A 27,863-nucleotide genomic window follows, 5' to 3' on the forward strand; every position below is an offset into this window, starting at 1 on the left:
TTCTTTGTTCATTTGTCATTTTGTGTCTTATCTTTGTTAAATTTTGTCTTGTTTTTGTTGTTTTTTTCCTATTTTTGTCTGATTTTAGATGTTTGTCTCATGTTTTTGTCATATTGTTTCTCATTTTTGTCTGTTTTTGTCTTGTTTTTGCCATTTGTCCATTTTTTGTCACTTTGTAACTTTTTTGTCTAATTTTAGTCTCTTTTTTTGTTTTGTTTCATGTTGTTTGACTCATTTTTGTCATTTTGTGTTTACTTTTGTCTCACTTGTGTTTTTTGTCTTATTTTTGCCATTTTGTGTTTTGCTTTATTCATTGTTTTGTGTACTTTTTTGTGGTTTGTTTTTTTAATCTCACTTGTGTCGTTCATCTGTTTTTTTGTGGTTTTGATCCTCACTTTTGTCATCTTTTGTCAAATTTTTGTCTTTTGTCCATTTTTTGTCACTTTCTAACTTTTTTGTCAAATGTTTTCTGTTTTTTGTTTGTTTTGTCTCGTTTGTCTCATTTTTTGTCATTTTGTTTCTCGTTTTTTTCGCTCTGTGTCTCATTTTTGTAATATTTTGTGGGGTTTTTTGTTGGTTTTTTGTCTTTTTTTTGTCTGCCTTGTCATTTTGATCATAAAGTAAAATACAATATCATTCACTACTTTCTTGCACTAAACCAAAGGAAAAATTTGGAGTTGTGGTTATTTCTAGGTTGCTATGCTGTGATTTTACTTCACTTGAGATCAAACTGGGCTGAATGTGGAACCTGAACTAAGAAGAGTTTGACAACCCTGCATTAGCATGTTGTGTGATATTTTCCACTGCTTCCAGGAGACACATTCAAATATTTCATCCTGAAAGGGTTCGTGGCAACAGTCTGGTGAAAGGTGAAGCTGCATCCATGGAGAAACGCAGTTAAATGTGGAAAAACGTGACCCAGAGCTCATCACTAAACATCTGGGCCCTTTAATAGGATCAAATCCCTGCAGTCAGGTTTATGGTGGCATAGAGCTCATGGATTTAGAATGAAATGATGTGGATGGAACAAATACTTTTGCTACAAACATGGTTGATTATGAACGTTTGTTAAAAGCTGCACAGAAATTTTGGCAGAAACTGTGGAAATCACCTCCACTGGTGCAAAAACCGTGACATTATGATATCTTTGATATTGTTTTGTCAATTATTGTTGTTGTGTTGATATTATAGCATCATGGGAATCATTTCATGTTGGTGTTTTTAACTAGAATCTGTCCAATAGCTTCTAAAATAATCTGAGTTGGTTGGTTTTTGGAGAAACTTAGTTTAAATAATCATGTCTATGAGAGCAACAGAATAATAAAACACATTTTACACTCCAGAATCAGTGTAGCAAATGACTTAAAACCACAAATTCACCATGAAAAAGTCAAATTCTAGTGTCATGAGGTTTCCAGTTGCATTTCTACTGAATATTTACTGGGCTTTTCAAATGTTTTCTTCAAGTCGATGCTCTAAAAATGGAGAATGTAAAGAGTCATAAGTCCCCTTTCTATTCTTTTTCGGTAGTGAAAATGCTTTTTTGGGCCAAAGAAACTGGCTCTGTACAGAAACCATCGCTCTGACTAGACAGAAACTGCAATGTGACATTTGCCCCAGATTTTTATTTTCACCATGAAATAACCAGAACACATGAGGTTCTGCAGCATCAGATTAGTGACTTTTTACTGAGATGTCAGGCTTTAAAACCAGAAACCGACGTTTAAAACAACGAGCTGTGAAGTGCAAACACTCACCGTCACTGTGTCGGGTGGAGGTGATCTTTTTAAAATAAGTTTATTGATACAGTTTAGATTGCAACTCAGTTCATAAATACAAACTGTATACAGAAAGTATCATAAATTTAAGAGTTCACCGACATAATCCATTGCATCGTTACAATGTGTTCTATATCCATTTGTTTTGCATAGAATGTGTGAGGATCCCCCTGGATGTTCTACGCCATCGTGGTACAAACAGAGAAAACAAACAGAAACCGTCACAAAAGTGGAAAATAAAAACAGAACCTCATATTCACAGAGCCTGAACTCGAGCAAACACTGGATTTTTCCGGTACAATCTGCAGCAGGTGTTTTCCGAGATCCACGACGAAACCCAAACCGTTGTGTTTGTTAAGCGACGGGGTGAACGGTACAAAAAACGTCTCCTTCCTGTATTTACAGTGGCTTTGTACAAGTGGAAAATGTGACAGAATGACATCAGAGGCGACAGATTCAGTCGGTTTGTGCTGAAAAAAATTAGCAAACCCACTTTGAAACTCCAAATCTGTTGGTTAGAATCTATCTGTGACTTTTCTCACTAAAACACTAAACCCAGGAGTATCTGTAAATACTCTGTACACACTCGGCATCAAATCTGCAAAAACAAACACACCAAACAAAATATATTTCTTTACACTCACTGCAGTCAAATCTAGATATTTCTAAAAACACCCAAGAACTCGTGATAAATCTCAGCAAACATCACATAAAATCGCAAATCAGACCAGTAAATAGAAATTAAATTGCAAAATTAACATCACTCACATTATTTTATCCACCGAATCGGACTTTAAATCAAGTTTTGCGCCGTTCAAACTGTTGTTGTCACGTACGAAAGCCGGAAAAATGAGAAAAAAAACGCCTCTTTGGCAACATGGAGGCGACATGCAACAGCAGATTCAAACTCAGGTGTTTTGAATATTTAAATAACTTCCACCCTCAAGTAAAGCTGCTTTACGTTTCCTCTTCATGCAGCCCTTTAGGTAACATTCTGTAGAAAGACAAAAACCTTTTTCTGCAGCGAGGAGTCGTGTCAGTAACTCCCTCCCGGCTTTATGGGCTTCTTATTCCAATAATCCAAGAGGAAAGTCGTCTCTGAGAGGGTGGCTCTTTTAATAAAAGAGCAGCCGAACAGTGAAATGGCGAATTATCATATGAAATCTTTATCTGGGAAATCGCCGCTTGACCTCGGTCGGCTGTCAGCTTTGTGGAAACAAGAGAATGGGAGCCACTGGATGAGAAAAAAACTGAGTTCAAGCCTCCATATCTAATGTTTGATTGATGAGAAAAGCAGCTAACCGCTAACGTCAATCCTCTGAGAAATTATTACGACAGAAAGGAGTCCAGGGAAGTGCTTTTCTTTTCAATCCAATATCTGCAAATCTGAGCTTTTTAGAGACGAAGCTGGAGGTTAGCGAAGATCGGCTAATGAGGGGAACGTTTTTCAGGCCTCCGGCTGCACAGAAACGCAGATCAAACCGTCCACAGCTGGAGAAGGCGAGGAGCTTAATCTGGGGCGGCGACGCTTCACTCGGCTGATAACGCATCGAACAAGAGAGGAGGCCTGACCTGGGCTGACCTCCCAGCATGGAGGCCGGAGGCCGGAGCCGGAGAATCAAAGCTCGCTGGAGGATGTTTGAGTTTTTACACCGCCGCTGCTGAAAAAAAGCTTCATTTGTCAGTTTTTTAAAGGGATCAGAGAGTGGTGAACAGCTGCTGACGCTCGGTGACGACGGCGGGGTTTGACTTGCTAAATGAGATTTCCACTAGAAGGCAAAAAAGGAGTTTAGCAACCGTCTGCAACTAAAGAAAAACACAAAACAGGCAGTTGGGGCTGTTTTGTCTGGAATAAAAAAGCCTCATTATTGCCTGGCAAGAAGCTCCGGGGTGTTTCTTTTCTTTTTTTTGCACGTCGGCCAGTTTTACACTCCGAAACAAAGGAAGCCATCGAAACTCTGGAAACCAATTTCACACATATGATGACTCGCGCCGTCGGAACCAAGATGATGAAGCCGTCAGCGGAATGTGAAAGCGAGCCAAAACTGGGAGGGGAACGGCGGCAGATAAAAACCCGGCGGCCTGCTGTCGTCGGCGAAGATTAAATCCGGCATCACTGTCCGATGTTCCGCTTCCTGTATGGATCATCTGTGATACGATCAGCTGACGTCGCGGCCGCTATAGAGGCGGCGTGGAGAACACGAGGGCACATGCTTCTCTACGTATCTAGGAGCTCACATCTTTATCTCCAAAATGAAAGTGTCACTTAAAAGTTGTTGTGTGTACATCCTGACGAAAATGAAAAGGAAAAATAAATCAGCAAACTGACCCAGAAACATGAAGTACGTCCTCACAGCATAGAGATGCGTCAATTTAGCAGTTAAGAGTCGTCAAATTTAAATAAAGTGAGCTTTAATTACTGGAAATGTACACCACGAGAAGTAAGGGTCTACTGGCAAATAAATGACAGAATATATAGAAATGTGAACTCCTGAAAACTCACAGAAAAGACATGAGCTCTGGGTTGTTAAAGCAAAACAGCCCAATAGAAAGAAAATAAAACATAGTTAGAAACTAAAATGTTGTGAACATTCGACCCTTTTATGAATGTTTGCAGAAGTACATCAGTCCATGATGCTCTGCATTGATAAAAAGAGAAATTACTGTTTTTTTTACGATGAAATGTTGAGTCACATTTTTCTTTTGTTCATGAATTCAGATAAAAGTCATATTTTCACCCCTGAAACCTTCTTATTTCAGAGAGATATGAAGGCTGCACCGTCTCTCCTGTTAGTTTCTTCTGTCGTCGGTAAATCTAAAGATCTGAAACATGCTCTGGTCGTTTTCTGCACATATTCTGAGTAAAAGATGTTTCTGCTGCAGGAAAACGCTGCAGGTCACACATGCAAACAGCCGAGTGGAAAAAAATATTAGCATTAGCCTCATAGTTGTTATCGAATCAGAGTCATTTCTGGAAGTTAGAGCTCCATCTTGACTCCAGAACTGGCAGAAATGATATTAATGTAAATAAATTCTGACAATAATAGTAGAACTTTAAATGAAGCTATATAAAATGAAGTTAAATTAGCTAGAAAATCTTGCTAGCAGCAAGCGTTACATTATTCTAAAAACTCATATCTATCAGATTTTGCATGAAAATGTGCAAAAAATCTGACAAAAGCGAGCAATTATGGCCATAATAGATCAGTTGAAGTTCACTGTTAAAGGATATTTAATAAAAATGGTTCAGCTCTGCTATTAAACAGCCTTCACTTAGCATGAATAATGCTATAGCTAACAATTTGCACGCTAGTTGGCATGACATAAAATGCACCAACATGGCACAGAGGCTCCCAAGAACCTTTATTAAATCAATATATGGTAGCATTTAATTAAATTCAGTAAATGTTCTTGGAAGCATCTAAACCAGTGTGAAAACTAGATTTTTCCACATCAGAACTGACATATATTTATGTCCTGCACCTAAAAGCCATCGCATGGATGGTTTTTGTTGGTTTTTCCCATTATTCATTAACAACTGCACACTTTCAAAGCGTCATGTGAGCTGCAGTTGTTACCAAAAGTCTTGTTTTATTCATTTAAAACGACAAATCGCCGCATTTTCTTTATTTAATCCAGCTACAGATGAGGCTGGTCAGGAGAGAGGCTGCAGCTTCATGTCTCCACTGAAGAAAACTCAACCCTAAAAAGACAAAAAGTTTCCGGTCTGTAGAATTTCAAGCATTTTTTTCTCTTCTGGGAGGATCCAACGACACCTGCAGTCAATTTGAACAACGCCTTTTTATTTTGGCATCCTTGAAAACTACTCCATGAGCGGCAGTTTTAGACTGAAGAATGAGGGAAAACGTAAATACTCAGCCAGAAAAGGAAGGACGGAGCGCTCAGCTGACCTCACAGGGCGAAGAGGAGTGCTCACAATATACGATCAATACTATCGATTGATCGGCAATACAGTCTGCTGGGTTCGGGTTACCTTCAATCCAAGGTTTCTGCATTTTGCACTTAAAGATTTGAGTAATTTGTACTGATTAATTGTTGACTTTTATTCAAACACAACAGATTTTTGTTTCCAGTTTTTGTGTTATTAATTCGACAGTTGCAGCACATTCCTCCTCGGCCCCACGCATCGTTTTCCTTCTCTGCTTTGATTTTCTCTTTTGGTTTTTTCCTGTTTGCTTCTCTGAGACTCATTCAACACTTTCTGTGGAGCAGAAGAACAAAAACAAAAAGCTCACTCATCATAGCACAGATTTACACACTGCACACTTGGAGAGAGAATGCAAAGACCTCGGGCCGACACAACAACAACAACAACAAAACAACAACAAAAAAAGAAAACAAAAGCAGGTTTGTGTGAAACATCTGAGCTCAGCAGGAGAGGCGAGAAGGCGTAAAAACAAAACCAGCTTGTTCTCCACAGGCGAACATCGTATACAGTGCTCTACATGCTAACTCAATGAATATCCTTTAACTTTATTTTCTTTTTGCCCTTTTAGTATAAAAACACTGATGTACATTATAAAAAAGGTTTTCCTTTTTGTAAAAGAGCACTGGTTCTCTTTCATCGGCGTGTATCATCTGACGCCGTTACGTGTTCAGTATTTACATATACAACCGTATAAAAAGATGTATTTCTCTTGTGTACATGTAGTCAAAAAACACATCAGATAGGTTCGATTTCATGGTGAAATATTTATGAAAGTCCTTTAATATACAGCGACAGAGAAGCTGAGGGGAGAGCAGGAGGTTGGTACGCCCGACTCTGGAAAAGGATGCGACACCCAGAAGATATAAATAAACGCTACGACGTCTAGTTTCTGGAGGGTGTTTACCTGCAAGATCTTCACATCTTTACCTTTGTGATGTGTTGTAACATGTAAAACTACATTTTAGTGTCTTGATTTTTGCCATATTTCCACATCCACGTGCACATTTTACTCTGCTTTCATTGCTGCAGATATTGTAGATATTGTGGAGAAAATGAATGCACTGTTAGATATATATATCCATATTGTCTCATCACTCAATCTTGAGATACTAAAACTCCTTAGTTTGGAGCAACAAATCACTCCCAAATTGAACCAAATTGCACATTAAAGGTCTGATGAAGCCAAAAAACCCAAAACTTCCAAAAAAAAGCAGATATGTTGCTGGAGAGAGGTACGTCGAGAAAACCCTGTTGATCCACTGCTACCCCAGGCTGGAAAAGTAGAAGAAAGCTGAAGTTTTACATGTTTGTTGATGTATAATTTTTTAATAATGGTCTTGTATCAAAAGCTGTTAGCTTGATTTCCTCTTCCAGTGAGCTGTAGGAGCACCGTCCAAACAGACTTTTACCTAAAAATGTGAGCTCACAAGACTTTGTCAACTCCCACAAAGCCGCTAAGGTAGTCTGTGACATATGTCAGTGAGATACAGGAATGGTGTCCTAGTCGATTCCAATTCATCTCAACCAGATGAGCACTGGCTGGAAGTCTCCAGAAATCTTTGTCATGGTGCCCATTGCTAGCTAAACCCCAACAATAGTTTTAAGACCATCTAGGATCATCTAGAAACACAGTTCTAGTCATTCATGATTGTCTTAAACACTTAAGCTCTGGCTGGATGTCATTAAATGTCACAGAAGTCTTTGTCATGTTGCCTTGTTGCTAGCTAAACCCCCAGAATAGTTTTAAGACGAGCCAGGATCAGCTAGAAGCACAGTTTTAGCCATTCACGGCTGTCTTAAACACATAAGCTCTGGCTGAAAGTCATTAAGCAGCACAGAAGTCTTTGTCATGGTGCCCATTACTAGCTAAACCCACACAATAGTTGATAGACAAGCTAGGATCAGCTAGAAACGCAGTTCTAGTCGTTCACGGTTGTCTTAAACTCATAAGCTCTGGTGGAAGTCATTAAATGCTACAGAAGTCTAAACCCCACAAAAGTTTTAAGACAAGCTAAGATCAACTATAAGCACGGTCATAGTCAAACACAGTTGTCTTAAACTCATAAAGCTGGAAGTCATTAAGTGGCACAGAAGTCTTGCTCAAGGTGCCCATTACTAGTTAAACTCCCACAGTGCTCTTTGCTTGCTAACATGTAACTGTCTGTAGTCTGAGTGATGCCTCCTCTGGTCTCTACAGTATTAAACAGTAAGAGGCTCCACCTGGTGGAACAACCAGGTACTACAGCTGATCTATAGCACATTTCTGACATAAATGTCCTTCATCTTCTGCCTTATCAGTTAATAAATATTTTGTATACTGGTTAAATTATCAGCGGTAATCAATTGATCAAGTGTTAATCTTTATCCTATTTTCTACAATATCTGTGCATTGAAATTGCAGTATTAATATATAGAATTAAGATAATGGAGCAAAAGAGTAAGAAAGGACTAAGAGAGTACTTGTATGTGCAAAAATAAAAAGATCTTGTGTATCAACATTCAGGAGAAACTAGACGTTTGTGGCCAAGTGGTTTGAGATGAGCAGTAAAAATCGGTGCTCTCATGTGCCTATTAAACTCCACAGGATCACACGTTTGCCACTTTTAGCAATAACAGAACCACACACAGAGTTCCACTCAGAATACCTGATCACGAAAAGCAAAGCAACGGGAAGCTAAATCTAAAAACGAAACTAACGCATCCCTTTGCAGAGTCAAGCGCCGATAGCTGGGAGGCGCTGTGGTTCAGATGTGGCCGAAGGTCTTTGCATTCGCACAGAAGGAACGATTTGTGAATCGGTTGAAACTGAACTGAAATCAGAGGTCATGTTACTCACTAATGCCAAAGAAAGTCTGTGTGATGTGCTTCTTCTTGCCACAAGTGCATCGACGTAAGGCACAGGCACAGTTCCCCTCTTTCAACAGAGTGGCTCATGTTAGTTTTTTTTACAGTTTTTATTTTGTCCTTTTTAAAAAATGTCCCAGTACAAGAAGCAAGTAGGGTGACCACCGCCGAGGTTCGAGCAGCTTACGTCGGACATTTCTGCTGCTTCATGTGTGATTTTAGAAACGCCAAGGATGTTGTTTGTATTTGTGGTTTTCTTCACTGTCGGGACGACTGCTGGGTGAAGCTGTTTCATCAGGAGGAAACAGAATTTATGCAGAACGCTGGAAAATGAAATCAATTATCCACTAAATGTAAAGACAGCAGTTTACATCAGATGTATAAAAATAACTGCTGCCATGTTCACGGCAAATCACACAAAGGACCAATGTAAAGTTTGATTCAAGAAGTGAGGGATTGACTGTGACATAAAAATAGACGAACTTGGAAAATATGCAAACTGACAAATTGATGTGAGTAGATTTTAGGGGGCAAAAAAACAAATCCAGGATTTCATCTAAAAAACAAAAAAAAAGTACCATTTGGCACAAAGTCATGAATCTTTCTGGAAAAAAGTCACTTAAAAAACATCACGTTTGGATCCACGTCCAGGGCAGAGAGGTCATTTGTTGTTTTTAAAATCAAATAATTCCACTGAATAAACATGCCTTTCTGGGAGTTGAATCATCAGCGCTGACTAAATGCGACGTGACGTGAACATGGCTTCAGAGTCTGAAGTCAACTTTAGCCGAATCATTTCAAAGTTCACTTGGAGACTGTCACACAGGCACTGTAAAGCACATTATTCTGACTGAAATCACTGTCTGCAATGTGTTATACCTCAATCAATGTCCAAATCTTTGCGGTTGTTTTATGTCCTGATCCGATTTGTGTCAGGAGGGCCATCAGTCGGTGCTTTAGTGTGCCTATTGGGCTTTAAAATGCCTCGTGAGCGGTGAGAAAGTAAAATATCTCAGGTGTAAGAGGCTATGGCAGGGGAAAGAAACGGAAGATGAAGGGGATGGAAGAAGAAGAACGGAGGAGAGAGCCTGTTGCCATGGGTGATCACCCTAGTGATTCTGGTACTGAGATGCTCTTGAGGGAGAAAAGGGAACAGATCATTGTCTTCTCTAGTAAATCTCTGGAGGTTTTTTCCCTCTCAGTTTCTACCAGGAGGCTTCTACGAGCAAATACTGTGTGTGTGTGTGTGTGTGTGTGTGTGTGTGTGTGTGTGTGTGTGTGTGTGTGTGTGTGTGTGCGCGCACCAAATGTTAATGTATACTGTGTGTATAGATGTCTTGGAGCTAGTGTGTGTGCATCTGTAATGAGCGTTCGCTATTAACAAATAGCATAATGACTGTTAGGATCACACCGATATATTACCTTTTGTTAAATAGTGCCAGAGTTGAGATGGAGGAGCCGTTCAATCCTGCACTACAATGCATTTCTTGTTTTATTTGTGTGTATAATTCAATTTAAAAGCCCAGTATCATCACGTCCTACATGTATAAAGACTCAGTGGAGAGGCTGAAAGGCTTCTCTACTCTTAGAAAATCATTTTGTTGGCACCTGTCAGCAGCTTTGACTCAAAGTTTGGCCTTTTGAACATATCGGCTGATCCAAAACATCAGTGTGTCCGTGGAAGTGCGGTATCTATGATTGTTTCCGTGACCGTCGTCTCCGGCAGCCTTTGTTTTTCTGAACGTGTTTGCTGTGAATCAGTCCTAGAGGCAGGCGATATGTGTACATCTGTCTGTTTTTAAGCCCGTCTGTCTTTCAGGATGTCTGTGTGGTTTATTTATATTGTGTCAGTCCTAGAGGCAGACGTTGTTGCTGATCTGGCAGGTGGATCCGGTGCCAGCCTGGGACAAGAAAAGCCTCCCGTTGGGGCAAACGCAAACCTCGTAGACAGTCTGCCTGGTCCCGGAGGACGAGGAGCTGGTGGAGGCCTTCCCCTCCGGCAGCCGCATCAGGCGAATCCTCCGGGCGTCCAGAGAAATCTACGGGTGGAAGGAAAGAAAACTGGTGAGACTGGATAAAAGAAGGGAGATAAAACCAGTAGAGCTTTCTCTGGACAGACAAAGAAAGATGAGATGGTTAGGAAATGTGGGATTCCAGTTGGTGGATGCAAACATGTTGCATTGTATTCTTAAAGTGGGCTCAAAAAAAGCTAAATTTGGAGCTGTAGGCATCACAAATTGTTGCAAAGACACACCTATATAAGCTGGATATGTTTTTATGTTTGTGAAATATTTACCAAATCTACATGTATAGCTGCACAAAAGAGGTCAAAGTTGCTGCATTTACTACACAGAGTCAAATTTGTGTAGAAATGAGGCAAAATTGTGCACTCGAAACACATATTTATGAAAAGATCAGCATTCAAGCAGAGTCCCGGTCATGTTTAGTCTAATTTAATGCAAATGATGGGTTACCCTCTAACCTAGTTGCCTATAACAACTCTGAGGCAGCCATATTTACTTGCTTTGGTGGCACATTAAAGCACAAATGAACATATAAGGTGTTTTTCATTATGCTAACTTCCTGGAGTGGAAGTTCTACTATCCAGCTATCTTTGTTTCTTCTGAAGAGGCTAAGCAGAACATAACTCTCCACTGGAATGTTCTACAGCTTCTTCAAGGTGTTCCCAGGTCAGATGACACATGTGATCCCTCCAGTGAGTTTTTGGGTTCTCCTTTCATTTGGATTTGCCCCCAAATAAAACAATAGAGGGAAACCAGGAGGCATCTAACTTGCAGCAACGCCAGTTCTGAGCTCCTTGTTCTGTCTCTAAGAGAAAACTCATTTTAGCTGCTTTGACCTGAGATTTAATTGTTTTGGTCACTCCTCAACGCTCATGGCCACAAATGAGGGTTGGAATGTAGATTGATTGGTAAATCGAGAGCTTTGCCTTCCAGTGAAGCTCCCTGTTTACCACAACAGTCCGATACAATCACTGTGGAAGTTGTACCAAGCCGTCTTTACATCTCATGATCCATTTTCCTGTCCTTGGCTTGAGGCAGGAACTCACACCCAACCCTGTATCCAACCCCCTACATCCTCACTGGGAGGAGCTAAGATGCAAGAAATGAGGAAATTATTAAGGAAATGCTAACGCTAGCATAACCAAAAGCACCCAAACAGTCTTACTAAGGTGCTGTGCCACCAGATACTTCCGGAACAAGTTCAATGAACCTTGATGTTCATTCTTCAAGTCTCAGGAATTCTACTGGAGAGATAAAACGGCATTCTTTCAAAAGATATTCCCTCATTTTGTGTTTTGATGTCTAGCTATCAGCCCACAATCCCCTTTAGGTGTATAATTGGGTTTCAGATCTGGTTACTGTTTTGACACCTTGTGCCCTATGGATGGGAACATTGTCTTCCATCAAGAGATCAGTCAAATCAGGGTAGACGTTTCTCATCATAACATTACTGAGATTACTCAGAATAACTTTGTATGTCCCCGTAGTATAACAGAACCACTGGATTCCCTCATCGTAGAGGTCAACAACTTGGGTTTGTCTGTTAATTTGTCACCTGTCTGCACAACACACAGTATATTTGACCTCTCTAGATCATCACATTTATTCCGACCAAAGGACTCACTCATTTTCCTTCATTACAGGCTGAAAACTCATCTTTTTTCCCTCGTTCATCTTCACCTCAGAAAACTCCCGGCTGAATCATGTGTCTCTTCTCGTCTCATCACTCTTAATTGCTCTCAAAGCAAATCTCTCCGCTCGCTCTCCATAGCTTAGCTGTTATTTTTCTTCCCAGGACTTCTAACTCGCAGGATTGGACTCACACAAATAGTGTCTGCAGCTCCTACCACCTTAGCACTGCACTCTGTTGCCTGCGTGGAATGTTAAGTGATCTAGATACTGAAAGTCTCACTCGGTAGCAACATCCATGCAGCTTTTCTCACTTGTATTTTAGTGACTTTCCCCATCCACATTTCCAGCATATTCCACCTGTTTCGGACATAGCTGCAGAGGGAGATGAACGTGCACGAGTGGAATGAACGGTAAAGGTCATGAGTGGGATTTGAGGCTCACAGCATCATTGCACAGCCGAGTAATATCCATGATAAAAGTCACCCAGAATGCATCTGACCGGCACCATCTCTGCGAGCAAATCTCCCATAGATTAAGGCAACGTTGGCCTACAGGACAGTAAATAAGCATGCCTGTCAGCTAAATGTCACCAGTTGGAGTCCCTGAAGCAGGAGAAAATATATAGGCGACGGCAGGTTCTCAAAGGCCAGAAAAACTGGATTATTTTGCAGTTTTCAAGAGATTTATGTTAAGGCACACTAGAACCCAGTTGTGCACAGTCACGAAATGGCACTAAAATTTCCAACAATAGACATAATATGTGTTCAGGCAGCTTTTCTTTGATCAAAATAAGTGTGTGTTTGTCTGCTTGGATTTGAAAATTAATTTTTGGTATGAATTTTCTTGTTCCTAATGAACTGTGATGCAATAGGAACAACTCTGAGGTCGATGTTATTACATTGTACTTTATCCATCTGAACTAGAGGTGGCTATACAGATTTGAAACTCCCTAGTCAGTTAAAAGTGAGAAGCATGCTGAATGAGAGGTGGAACATCTTCAAGAACCTAAAAGAGCAGTTAAGGTTGTTTAATACTGAAGCTAATTGGATTTCTATGTCTATGCCAAGTATACATAGTGGAAGAGTGGTTAAATATGGCCCTAGTTTGTGGCTCTAACACATATTTATCAATAGGAGCTATTTTAATAGTGTTCCAAGATGTTTAAGGCTGATGAACAATGTGCCTGTGGGCGGTGTTAACAACAGGATTCTGGGTTTGGCTGGAGAATTTCGGTGTGGAGTTTGCATGTTCCCCCTGTACCTGTCGGAACACCTTCGGGTTTGACTTATTTTAGCATATTTATTTTAGTGTTGTCTAAGCAACACCCACAGAACTTGTTTTTCTCTGCAGCTTTGCCTCTTTTGTGTTTTAATTAAGCTACTAAGCAAAAAATGACTTTGCTAAAACAAAAACAGCTTTGATGTTGCTTCCCTGGACCATAGCGAGCTTGGTTATAACAACTGGCATTACTAAAATGATCTTATATAGGTGTGAATGTGAATTTCAGAACTCGATCTTTTCCCAATGCTAGCTGGGATGTTCAATGATGTTCAACAAGATCTCTACAGGACAAAGCGGGTATAGCTGATGGACAGATCTATGGAACAATGAGCCTCTTGTCGTAGAGTTGCTAACTCCACTACCAAATGGAAACCAACATGGTTTGTAGGCCACAGCTAGTAGGCCAGAAGAAGTAACTTCACCCAGGTATGGTATGGATGGCACCTCAAAATCAGTCCAAGGACACTTACTCGAACCATCTTCCCAAATTCAGGTCACCCTGCATGGTTCAAATTTTAACTAATTCTCAGCCAAAATCCATGCACCAAAAACCTACCCAGATCAGACCATCCTGACTGAACCAGAGCTGCCAAAACATGGCTTCAACTGACCCAATTCAGAGTCTGTAAATGCTCCACTGGACTCCCCATCTTTCCAGTGGAAAAACTAACTTTAACAGCAGCTCCTCATTGCCATTAGCTCTGACCGCCAGCTCAGGATGCTAAAAACTGTTCAATACAAATCATAACAATGCAAATGTATGCTGACTTCTAACTATTGGATAATTCTGGAGTAATGTGACGTGTCCAGAATATCTACCTTGTTTGTCCTTGTGGGAAATCAGGATTCATTGAAGCAATTTAGCCCCATAATAGTTCAGTTTGGGCAGGCCAAAACAAATAACTCAGCCCAAGTGTGATGCCACAGAATTGGCCCAAAAACACTACAACTGAACTAAACCTGCATCTTGCCCAATTTCAGGCCACTATACATGTTCTATTGTCTAGTTTGATTCAGCTGGACACCTAAAATACTAATACCAGCAGCTTCTCATTGCTGTTATCTCTGGATATCACCTCTGGAGGATGAAAATGATGAAAAAAAAACACTGAAACTGTATGGCTGACTTCTCACCTGACATTTGCTCAGGAGAAAAAAAACATCTCCGGCTTTTTTTTTTTGCAGAAAATCAAGGGAGCAACGAGAGCTGAGCGATTTGCGTACGAAGGGTTAATAACGTCTGGGTGAAGGAAGGAACTGCTGGTCAGCTATCGATCAGCCGACTTTAAGTGCTTCGAACTGATTCATTCACAGTTAGTGAAGTCTCTGCAGTGCCATTCATGAGAATAAAACACAAAACAGACTTGTTCATTTCAAGAGTAAGTCATTTACTTGCCAGTTTATCATCACATGGCTTTTCAGTGTTCGTAGTCATTGTGTGGGAACTGAATTGCAGCACTTATTTTGTTCTTCTGACAAGGCAAGAGGCAAGACAGAAGAATGTTATCAGGGTGGTTTGATTTTTCTGTCTGTCTTCCTGCAAAATCCATGCGGCTAAATTTCACAACACTTGGTGGAGAGGTGCGCCGGGCAAAGAAGAAGCCATTAAATTCTGGTGTAAATCCAGATTACGCTCAGTAAAATTGGAAGATAAGGTGTTTGACATCACCAAGATAGGATGTTATGATGTCCCGTCATCAACAGACAGGTGAGGCCAATAACAGAGGTAGATCTACGACCGAGATTCACAGAAAATTCACTTACGATGTTTTGAAGTATTTCATTGGCAAAGAGAAGGAGCAGGGTAAATGAAAAAAAAACAGTACAAGTTTACTATCTGCCGATTCCCAGGTTATTTCTCTTGTTTCCTGAGCAATAAAAGCGCAGCCAAGCCCCAGAAAAGTTGTTCTGACACCTCCCTCCACAAACACATTAACTCATAACTCATTTTCCTCCCCTCACTGATTGGAACAAACCATCTTTCTCCCTCTGCACAGCCACAAGTCACAGCTGCATGAATCCCATCCCCGCCGGCCTCCTGGGGCTCGTACAGCGCTGGTGTTTCACCGGCCGCGGAGAGGAGGAGCTCTCCAGCCATAAAAAGGTAAAGGAGCCATTACCGGGCGCCTCGGGGAGGCATTGCCATCAAATGACCTGGAACACTTTTAAAGCAGAGTCTCAGCTGACTTCCTCAGACAGCTGCTGTTGAACAAATCTTTCGCCATGAGGGGCAGACGGTGTGAGACACTCCACAGCCTGTGCTGAAAAGAGTGTGTGTGGGTGGATAAATGATATTCATGTGTGTGTGTCTGAAGCTGTGAAGGGCAAAAGTACGTATAAATTAGCCAGGTAAAGGTGAGACAAACAGAATAATGAACAAAATGGGTTTTGCACCAGTTTTAGCCACTGTTTTTTTCTATGAAGACCTTGAATATTGCTGCGTTACATTTTACCGCGTTCAGTTAATAAAACTCGCTGCAATTTCAGCAGAGGTGGGTAGAGTAGCCAAAAACTGTACTCAAGTAAGAGTAACGTTACTTCAAAATAATATCACTCAAGTAGAAGTGAAAAGTAGTCATCCAAAAAATTACTCAAGTAAGAGTAAAAAAGTATTTGGTGAAAAGACTACTCAAGTACTGAGTAACTGTTTGATTGTAATGTCCGATTTATTTTTTTTAGAGATGATGTGATTAGAGCAAATTAGAGCAATTAGGAAATTAGAAAAAAAAAATCTCATTTTCAATTATGTGGAAATACGAGTTGAAACTAATCCAATTGTTAAATAAGTTGTATTTGAAAATGTCGTTGATTGCAGAGGAAAAGCTAATTCCTCGGTTGAACATGAATATGCTATAAATTGTCGTAACTTAAAAACATTGATGCGTTAATTTCTTTAGCATGTAGCAGAGGACTTTCTGTAGATAACGTAACCTAATTAGTTTTGTGCATGTAAACACCAACAGTCTTACAACTTTTTGATTGCATCTCGTACGAACAGAACAAAACTAGCTAATTTTTAACCTTTTCTTTCATCTATAGGTTGCCATGCCTGTTAAATCACTTTATTCTGCTCACTATTCTCATTGCAAATGAAGGGTTCCTAGCTTTATGAAGGGATTCATTTCCATAAGTTCAGTCTAGGTTTAAATTTTGACCTGCAATGGTCCAGTGATGGGACGAAATGTAAAAAACCCTCTGCTGCCTTCAAACACACCCCTCCTCATGTATAATTGTCCTTTATATGTTAATGGAAACACAGACGCTGGAAATTTATGCTGCTCGCTGTTTCCTCTGACAGATTTTCAGGGACTTTCATGCTAATTGGTGTAGATCGGCGCCTCGCTTTGCCTCTTCATCGTACTCTTCACCCTCCTAGCAGTGAGGCTAACACAAAGCTAGCTGTGTGGTGACAGCAGCATGTTAACCAGACAGGAAGTTCAGTCTGTGCAGAATGTGTTCAGTTCTGAGTCACTGCAGTTACACGTGTAAAACTGAAAAATGTGAGCAGTTATGCAGCCCGTCTAGACGGCTGTATCGATTTAAATGCGCCTCAGGACGATGTGCATATGTGCTCAGGAGCCTCGTATCGACGAGCCTCTTCAGATGTTATAGAAGAGAGTGTGCGGCTCTATTTCTGGATCTGCCTGTGTGGTCTGTGGGTGTCTAATAGCCAAAACCTTGCTGTAATTGCGGCGGCGTTGCCCAAGGAGAGAGGGAGCGTGTAAGACAGAGCTTTGACAAATGGACATTTGCAACACTAATGGAGTGTGAGAACGTGATTCTAATTACATGCGCTGCCCACCGTGACTCCAGCGGCCTCATTTCTGACCACACATCCATGAAAAGTGCAAGAAGACGCGGCGCAGGCGTGGTTTCAGGCCGCTACTTTTAATTGGACTAAACTGGATCCAAGGGCATCTTCGTGAAACAGCCTCCCTCCTCCGTCCAGCTCCTATCAGCCGCCCGCCTTCGTGTACGAAACTGTTTTTGTGGGAAACTTTTAAACACTTTCTTCTCCCTAATCCTCCTCCGCTGATTTTAACAGATCTGACATGACACGACTGGTGCAACCTAAGGAGGAGAAATCCTTTTATCAGCGCAGCCGACCGTGATGAATGTGAGGACTGATGTGTGTAACGAATCAGGGGATGGATGGAGGAGTTTAGGAGCAGGAGGGAAGAAGCAGCACGAGAGGATGAGCCAACGGGAAGGGAAAGAAGATAGTAAATAAGCAAAGTTAAAGACAGAAAGAGGACGGGGGAAGGAGGAGGGAAGGACAAGAAACCAAAAACAGAGTTATTAGCACATGAAAGAGTCTAAGAGGAAAGAATTAGTGACAGAAGGGAGGATGAGAAACGTGGAAAAAAAACAATCAACTTCTGTTCTCTGCTTCTCTGCGAGGCTCTAACAGATTCTGGTGGACGGCCAGTATGTGGGAAATCGCCACCAGCCATTATGAAAATTCTGGCCCGTGCTGGCTGAGGGAGCTAACTATTGTTTGGATTGTTGTTTGCTAAAAATAAAATTGGACAGGAGAAATAGCGAGCCCCATCAGCCAGGATGGCCAGAGGACAAAAAAAGTTAATTTCTCAACTTGCCGGTACACAGAGTGGGAGAGAAGGAGGCACGTTTGAAGCAAGACGACAAAGAAATGTATTTTCAAAGTTCCTTTTGTTTTTTGTTTTTTAACTTTGTGATCAAATACACAAGTTAGCGAACGGTTTGATTTAAAAACACTGTCGCTTATGCTTCATTTGTGAAACAGGAAGTGTTAATTGCCTATTATTTACAGAGATGATTGCTTCCTTGAAGCTGGTAAGACAGGCCGTTACAGTGACAATACCAAGACCCCGAAAATGAAGAAACTAAATGGCTAAGTGTTATTGTTTTCTAATTGAGGATTTGGATCTTCATTAGCTTCCATCACAGCAGACTTTCTAGAGTTCACAACCTCAGAACAAAATCATGTCTGAACACATAAAAGTAGAGATCTCATCTCAAGGATCGAGGCCAGTAAAGACATTTTTTTAACCAACCATTACTGGCACAAAGCTTTATTTACGTCCGCTGTCATAAATAGAGTAAAGGGACATCACAGTTACCTGGGACTGCAAATTCAGAACAGTTTTCTCAATCAATAAGCAGCAGTTTTATAATAAACACCAAAATAACTGATATCACAAACTGAGCACAGTTGACATTACTGTTTCTGTCAACTAGCAGATGATTTGGGACGCAAAAATGGTTTGTTGCACATCAGCTGTTGTTGCTACCAGCTGTTAAAAGACCAGCAGATGTACACTACCATTCAAAAGTTTGGGGTCACCCAGACAATTTCATGTTTTCCATGAAACTGACACTTTTATCCATGTGCTAACATAATTACACAAGGGTTTTCTAATCGTCAGTGAGCCTTTCAACACCATTAGCTAACACAATGTAGCATTAGAACACAGGAGTGATGGTTGCTGGAAATGTTCCTCTGTACCCCTATGGAGATATTCCATTAAAAATCAGCTGTTTCCAGCTAGAATAGTCATTTATCACATTAACAATGTCTAGACTAGATATCTGATTCATTTAATGCAATATTTATCTTTCAAAAATAAGGACATTTCTAAGTGACCCCAAACTTTTGAACAGTGTATGTTTGATAAAATATTGTGTACGTGACAAGATGAATATAAGTTTGTCTTTGTTAGGTCCTCCGAACACATTTCTGTGTATGAGCTTTGTCCATTTCAATGGAAAATAAGATGAACTTTGCCTTTCTCTAGTTTATTAAATGACACAAAGACAAGTATTGTTTCACTCTGATTGTTTTGTTGCTTCTCACAACAGTTAACTCGGAGGTCATTAAGTGGCACAAAAGTATTTGTCATGGTGCCCGTTGCTGGCTAAACCCCACAACCAGCTACTAAAGCAAATCTACTGTAAATTTACTGACATCTTTTGTAGCTTTTGGAGCCACAGTACATCCTACCCTCTAACACTGCATTTCAGACAACAAGACCACCTTCAGAACATTAGGAAACAGCGTGGATGCAGAAATGAAAATTACGTCTTTTTCAGCTGTCAAAGACACACATTGGATTGATTTTATACAACTTTAATGTAATTAAGGTGTGTATATTCTTGGAAAATGGTATCAGGTCAGGACTTATTATCAGCAGATGCTAAATATAACATGACTAGGATTAAATCAGGGGCAAAAAAAACAGATCAGGACATCTATACATACAAATATCTTTTGAAAAATACAACAAATCCTCATACCTAAGTGACAGAACAGGTTGAATGCTAAGGAATTCCCAGTCGACATATATGATGGTTCGCAAACGAGGCCATATAAACATTTGGACTAGTTGAGGGTTTGTGTCCCATGCAGGACCCTCATTTTCAGTTGGAGCTCACTTATAATTCAGGTTTTTTAATTCTTCTTGTTGTTTTTAATCACCGTTTGGATATTGCAGTTAGCCAAGGAATGAATGGAGGACTATCTGATGCTACTGCTTTCATAAATGACCTGGTGGTTTTGTTTTGGACGAGTTCAAGTCTGTCAAGGTCATTTTTATTAGTGGCAGCTGAGATAACAATAATGGTTTCATATTTTTTTTTAGTGCATTTCCCCATTTTCTGCACAACACTGTCAAAATGCTGAGACCATTAAGATGGCACTCCAACGTTTTTCCCAGTAATCTGATCTTTTTTCCAGTTTGGAGGCCCCCTACAGAGAAATACCATCAGAGAGTGTTTGCTAACCTTCATCTGCTCTTAATCATTACAGATTTTATGATAAGGGTCTCTATTTAAAATGGATGAGAAGGAAAAAACCTGAAAATCACACCTTTGCTGGACTGTTTGCGTCTAACACTCCTTACTGATCAAAGGGTGGTTGTTTTTTTAAAAAAAAAAAAACCTCTTTTAAGGCAAATTCTGACTTATTACAGCTGCAACGCTACATTAGACTCATCAGAATTATTGCTGAGGCCTGAAAACAAAAGTCAGATGCAGCAAGAAACACATCCAGACATGTGATCAGTTAGAGAGGAAGCGAGCCAGCAGGTTGTCTGAAGCACTTAATCTGGAGGCAGAAGTCAGTGCGTGATAACCAGCGGTGGTAATTACAGAAAACGTGCAGAAAAAAGGGAGGAGATAAAGCTGGAAGTGGGTCAGTAAACTGTGATGGATGTTTGGCTAATAATTTACAATTTGCCTTCTTGGCCAAATAAGTAGTAAACTGGGATTCTTCTACCAGGAGTTTCTTGGCCCGTTCTTGACCCCATAAGTCCTGTTATTATCCACCGCAAAACTTTCAAAATAAGACCCAAGTTGTATTTAACCCCAATTATCCTCTATTTTCTTGATTCAGTGGAGTGTCTGAACTTTGCCGGTAAACGTACCTCTCCGTCTTTGGACTCCAGTCGCAGCTCGTTCCTGCAGATGGCCTGGATGTCTCCGGCCTCGGCCAGGATCTGGATGCCTTTCGGAGCCTCCATCAGCAGAGAGCGAGTGGGAGACTCGAGTCTGGGAACAAAAAGAGGCAGAATGTCTTCGTTAGCGACCACTAGTGCTTCAAATATTTGGATAAGAAAGACCTACGAAACAAGAGATGCACACACAGCTTGTTTCTGTTGACTTTGTTCCATTTTTTCACTTTATTTAGCATCAGACGAACTATTTAGACTCCGAAAAGCTCTTGTAAACTGAATTTGTGATTCTGACACAGCGTGTTTAAACATTTTAGCAGTCTGGGAACTTCTCACAGTTGTTTTTGAATGATAACATTTAGTTATATGAATAGCCAGTTGTGTAGAAGTTTGTAAAGGTAAGAGATCAGTTTTGTCCACGTTTCCTTCAGTGATTTTTAATAATAGCAGTTTTCATGAAGTGGGTGAACAAATCTGAGCTTTTATAGGCAGATTTAAGCTGAATTTGTGACAAACTGATGTGAATGTCCACAAAAATGTTATATTCAAAGCTAAAGAGGTTGTCGTAAATGAAATACAGACATAACAACACTTCTATTGGCATCTTTCTTCATTTGCTGCAACGTTAAGTCAGTTGAAAATTAGGTCCACTGGACTATAATGAATATCAACGTTATCCAGGTAAGGTCAAGGCTAATAATAATAATGAAAACTGAATAAACACATAAATGTTCTGTCATAAAAGAAACTTTTTTTTTACAGAGGCATCAACAGTTTATGATGTATTTGATCAAAGGAGATCTGTTTTAGTCATCTTAAAGAAATTCTTTTTGGCGTTTAGTCTTTAGATGATTGCTGATGATTTGTTACAGGCAGAAAGGAGATAACATGCAGCAACCAGCTGGAATTCCTCCACCAACCCTCTTTGGATGTAAACCAGAAGATATGGTTAAGTCTGAAAATCTGCAAACACACGGAAAATCTTTCATATTTGGATGTCAGAGGCCTTAAATCTTGGTGAAATGTCAACCAAAGTCTGTATTTTTAGCATAAATATGATCCATATATATACACTTACAGGAATTTTCTGGGGTCCCAATACCAACCAAAACTCTAATCAAATTAGCCAAAATTAGCCAAAAATGATTCACAATTGTCCAAAATAACTCATAAATTGCCCAGTTAGACTCATATTAATGTTTTGTCAGGTCAAAATAGCAAAAACTAGAATCTTGTCTTGCCACACATCAACTTCTACTGATGTTGGAGCCTCAAGAGTTGGTGAAATGTCGACCAATGAGTGTATTTTAGTAGAAACACATCTACCATCGTGAGAGGCTGGTTAGTCAGAGAATAAGAGCAGGTCTGGTCATCATCTGCTGTGTTCGCTGCAGGCTAACTAGTGATGCTGCGCTGAGAAGGCTGAATTATCTGACTCCAGGTCAGCAGTCTGACCTCAGATCTGTGCAGGACTCCTTTGTAGCAGCGAGTCGGCTTCACTCACTCTGCTTCTGACTGTTTCTTCTGCCTCGTGGACAAATTAACTAATTAGCTCGACTGCAACGAGCTGACCTCTAACACATCACAATTTTTTTCCACTTGCTGGATCCATTTAATTATTTGGATCTGCTGGAAACTACTGGATCCTCACCACATTTCGTGACTTTACTTCTGGAGATATTTGACTCCTACAGCGACTTCCTGGCTAAGATGCTGTAATGAAGGTAAAACTACAATATTCACAGGTCAGAAAAGATATGGAATTTGTGAAATTCAGCCAAAAATATTGAGCAGAACTTAGTTTTGGGCCCAAATAACAAACTCACATTGACACAGACGGACCCAGATTAGTTGTAGCATTCAACTGGAAGAGCCACATGCATAATCTTAACCTTAACCCGAACTTCAACCCTAAAAACTTTCCAACTTCCCTCAAAACTCGAACTGATCCTCACTAAAGCAGAACCACAGAAACACAAGCAGACACTGAAGCCTCGGCCATGAGTGGAGCGTAAACTGAGTGGATCTGACATCCGAACACTGCAGCCCACCTGCGTTTACACACTTCTGTACGAGGATTCAAAATCGGCCCACTCCTTTTTCACGTCTTGACACAACCGCTCAGAGCCGGTCTTCACAAGGAGCAGCGAACATGTCGGAACGTCTCCGACCGGCCGAGGAGCTCTCTGAAGGCTCGCTGTCTTCCTGTCACCACGCTCAGTTGTAGATAAAATACGTGATATTTCCTCCACGGGGAAGGTTTTCATGAAGCTTTTGTTCCGATTGAGGAGCGACAAATGAAGGTTCAGCTTTAAGGCGTCCATCATGTGCTCTGGTGTCTTGGCTGCATCATTTATGCTCATTTTGGGCTTGTTTAGTGCAGTAGGGATTCCTATTCTGGTCGAAATTTGTCATTTCTGTACAGTTTTTATGCAACTGCTGGATTTCCAAACACATCTACAATCTGTCAGAAGCTTTCTATCACCTGAAAAGTCCGAAAAAAAACACCAAATCTTGACATATTTGCAGCATATACCTGGAACTTCATGACATTCTCCGAGTAAAATTCCGACAAACTCCTCTTCTAAAGTCTCCTACATCCACAGAGCTGCACTCTTAGCCTTCATATGTCCTTGAGCAACTTCCTAAAGTTTAATAATGACGATGAATCACGTGTTGCAGCTCATTTGTAGTGATGAATTATCGCCCGGCTCTCCTCGGCTCTTATTCAGGTTTAAAGTGTGCAGCTGTGGTTTTTCTAACCTGCAACTTTACCGTCTGCTTCCATCAGTTTTCAGCTAAAAAAGCTCGACGGCTAATGAGGTAGATTATTCACTCCGACAGTGTTGGAGATAAAAAAAAAAAAAATACCCAAAACAAAGCAAAAAAAACAACACTGAACTCAGATATTGTGGCTTAAACGGTTGCTCGTCTTTTCAACCAACACTAGCAGCACAAATTTGTAGTAAAGTAGAAAAAATGGATAAAACATGGACATATTTTACTGCAGGTTTCCCTTTTCTGTATTGTATTTATTATATTAGACAAGCAAATGGTCAAAATTAAATTCTGAAAAGACGCATTTACAAGTTTCCACAAAAACAGCCATTCCAGCTAAATTCTGCGTCTGTTTTTACAAGTTTTTGCTTCCTCGCAGTCACGTTAATGTTTATTATTTTAAAATCTCACTTGCAATAAACATGACGATAAAAGCTAAGAGTAAAAACAAAAAGTTTCATACCTAAAGCATGATTATCGAACAGACTTTACATGGCAGACCTGTCATGCAAAGGGAAGAAAGTGACACTGAACTTAGATATTGTTGGCTGTAGTCGACCTGCAAAATGTAGCTGAAAAAATGGATAAAACATGGATGTATTTTACTGCAGGTTGCTTTTTCTCCATTTTATTTATTATTTTAGACAAGCAAATGCTGAGAATTAAGCTCCGAAAAGAGACATCCAAATGTTTGCTTCCTTGCAGTTGCATGACTGTCAATTATTCTACAATTTCACTTGCAATAAACTTCAAAATAAAAGGAAAGAATACTCCCACAGCAGCATTATTGAACACATTTTTCATGGCAGATCTGTCATGAAAAGTGAAGAAAGTGGCACTGAAGTTAGATATTGTTGGTTTAAATGGTTGCTCATCTTAGCAGCACAGGTTTGTAGTCAACCTGCAAAATGTAGCTGAAAAAATGGATAAAACATGGACACATTTTACTGCAGGTTGCTTTTTCTTCATTATTTTTACTATAACAAAATGCATCCACAAGTTTCCCGAAAAACAGCCATTCCAGTTAAATTCTGCTTCTGTTTTTACTAGTTTTTGCTTCCTCGCAGTCATGTTAATGTAGATTATTATAAAAATTTCACTTGGAATAAACATGACAATAAAAGCGAAGGGTGAAAACAAAAATTTTACTCCCATAGCGGCAATAATGAACAAACTTTACATGGCAGACCTGTCATAAAAAGTGAAGAAAGTGGCACTGAAGTTAGATATTGTTGGTTTAAATGGTTGCTCATCTTAGCAGCACAGATTTGTAGTCAACCTGCAAAGTGTAGCTGAAAAAATGGATAAAACATGGATGTATTTTACTACAGGTGCCCTTTTCTTTATTCTCTTTACTATAACGGACAAACAAAGTTTGTCGAAACAATAAGAGCAAAGGTTTTACTCCCACAGCAGCAACAATGAACAAACTTTACCTGGCAGATCTGTCTTATAAAAGGTAGGTAAAGTCTCAATATTGGAAGTTGCATCAGTGAAAGTAACGAGAAGAAACAGAGCACATGTGCCATTAAAGAACCCAACAGTCTTTATGTTAACGTAATCCCCTGCAGATGTCATTCCCTGAATTTGTTTCTGGCACCTTCATTGAGTAAATTCCCCAAAGTGTGGACCCAGAGAGTGAAGACAGCTGCAGTACAGTAACAGGCGTTATGTAGTACAGTAGGGAATGTTGAAGGAAAAAAACCCAGAAGCAAAGTTCTCTTCAGTTTCAGGGTTCAGTGTCAGTTCATCTGGCAAGAAAAGGAAACGTAGCGCATCGGAATGACAACTGTAGATGTGTTTTAGCTTCAAAAGTTTTAATTCCAAATGTTTTAGAGTGAAAATATCTCTCTAAAGCAGCGATCTATTTAGAGTCAAAGGTTGTAAATGATCTACAGGTGCTCATATGTAGCAGGAAGGCAGGTCTATATATACCTACTCAGGTAATCAATCAGGCAAGAACACAGGTGTAAAGTATCAGTCAAACAAGAGCTGCACCACCAAGACCAGAAGAGTCAATCTAAGAAGTGGAGGAACTTTCCAGGAACCTTTTCAGGTCCAAATGTTTGTTCTGCAGCAGATGTTACTCCAGAAACCCTTCAGAAAGGTTCTTCAGACAACCAGCAATATTACTGTTATCATAGTGGATTCCTTTACTCCCAAATGTAAGAAAAAACAGAGAATATTGTCTATTTTTTTATTTTTATTTTTTTCACATTTAAGCCAATTGAAACTTTGATATTGTGTTGAAAGTCTAAAAATTGATTTATAACCCCAGTTGTGATAAAACAAACTCCATAATTTACTACAAAAGAACTGTAAGGTAAAATTATTCCTCAGTATGTTTCTGATGACTGATGCTGACCTGTGATGCACTCTGAATAACAACAATAAAACAAAGAATTCTGGCTTTAGAGTCTGTATATTATGTAAATGTAAGCATTACAATACTCTATTAGAATTAGGAGAGCATCAAGAAACTTTGGTCATTCAAGGGTTCCTAAAGGATTGTTTTTGTAGAATTAGATTTTGACTTAACTGTCATTTTACACCTGCATTTTGTTTTATTAATTGAATTTAAAACCTCAGTTTTATTGTAATTGTCTTGATTGCAAAATGAAACATTAATGTAATTTTCATGTAATGATAAAGGAAAATCAAGTCTTTATTTTAGTCCATTTTAAACATTTTTTTTTCATCAGTAGCGAACAAAAAACATACCAAGATACTATTTGAGGCTAATTTTATGTTACCCAATGCAGGTTTTAGAGACTATTTTTGTATATTTGGGTAAATTAGGATCTTGTCCTACTTTCTGCTGACAGATTTATGTGCAAACATTAACACTCATGCAAAGGTCCCTATTAGCATGAATGGGACAAAACTTTCCAACTTATCCACAGTAAAGTAACCTCTCCTCTCCATCATCTGCTTAGACTATGCACTGAGGAATGCAATCTTGCCCTACGACAGTCTGACCCTAAAGCATCGTCAAAGTAGAAGACACCCTGAAGAAGTCCTCCCAGAACTTGCATTCACAGATGACATCGATCTCCTGGAAACCACTCTCAGTGAAGCAGAAGACCTCCTGCATCGGGTAGAGCGAGAAACAAGCCTGATCGGACGAAGTTCATGCACCTTAACCCAACATCTAGGAGACAATGCAGCACTAGATGAGTCAGAAATCAAAAAAGTAGATGATTTCCTACATCTTGGAGGCTACACCAACACAGCACATGATATAGAAACAAAAACTGGTAAAGCTTGGGGAGCATTAAACTCTCTGTAAAAAATAAGGGTATCACCAATCAAAATGAGAGGATTCAAGGCATCAGTGGAATCCATCTTACTCCATGGATCTGAATCCTGGTCACTGTCAAAGACTCTCTCAAAAAGAATTGATGGGATTTACACCAGAATGTTACGGATGGTACAAAACATCTCCTGGAAATCGCACCTCACCAACAAGTCGCTATGTGGCTCACATCCAGGATTGTCAACCATCATTAGACAACATAGACCAGCCCTGGATGGACATGTGGTGAGACACAACGAAGCAGCTGGTCGTTGTTATGGAAACCTGATACTATCAGAAGGGTTGGCAAGCTGAGCACAACATGAAGGAAGGTTCTAGAAGAAGACACTGGTCTGGAAGGCAAAGACTGCAATGTTGGACAGAGGGAGATGGATGAAGAACTTTATTCATGTCACTGATTACGTCGGATGCACTTGACTTGACTTGACAGTAATGTCCAATAAATTTTTTGTCTTAATCTAGTGGCAAATTTTTAACTGTAATGATAATGACTTTAAATAGAACTACAAACACCGGAAAATAGTTCCTTGAAGAACTCAAAAAGTAGAAGTTCTATTTCTAAGGGTACACTGTCGACCTCATTATTCCTTTATCATAAAAACTGCAAATTGATTTTAAACACATGTTGAAAAACTGCAATGGACCAATTACGAGTTTAAAAAAGAACATAAATAAAACAACGTGTAAAATGCCAGGTAGACCAACACTAAATTCTACAAAAGAATCCTCCAGGAGCCTTCCAGATATGAGGTTCCTCAAACAACCCCAAGGTTTCTGCAGGAACCTCCTCAAGCAAACAAAGTTCCTTAAATATTTCCAGAGTTCTTTTAG

The 27,863-nt window shown here is 39.9% G+C and overlaps 1 protein-coding gene across 2 annotated transcripts in view; it reads right to left on the bottom strand.

Moving 5' to 3' along the window:
* Positions 1 to 1,781: 1,781 nt before the first annotated feature.
* sgcd (sarcoglycan, delta (dystrophin-associated glycoprotein)) overlaps positions 1,782 to 27,863 on the bottom strand; it is a 471,411-nt gene continuing 445,329 nt past the window's right edge. For both annotated transcript variants that reach the window (XM_055017413.1, XM_023263457.3), the window contains 2 exons: positions 20,912 to 21,035; positions 1,782 to 10,610 (listed from right to left, as the gene is read on the bottom strand). In XM_055017413.1, coding sequence (XP_054873388.1) covers positions 10,425 to 10,610; positions 20,912 to 21,035 — 310 coding nt within the window. In that variant the 3' untranslated portion in view covers positions 1,782 to 10,424. The remainder of the gene's footprint in view (positions 10,611 to 20,911; positions 21,036 to 27,863) is intronic.

Source organism: Amphiprion ocellaris, chromosome 14 (assembly GCF_022539595.1).
Source record: "Amphiprion ocellaris isolate individual 3 ecotype Okinawa chromosome 14, ASM2253959v1, whole genome shotgun sequence".
NCBI lineage: Eukaryota > Metazoa > Chordata > Actinopteri > Pomacentridae > Amphiprion > Amphiprion ocellaris.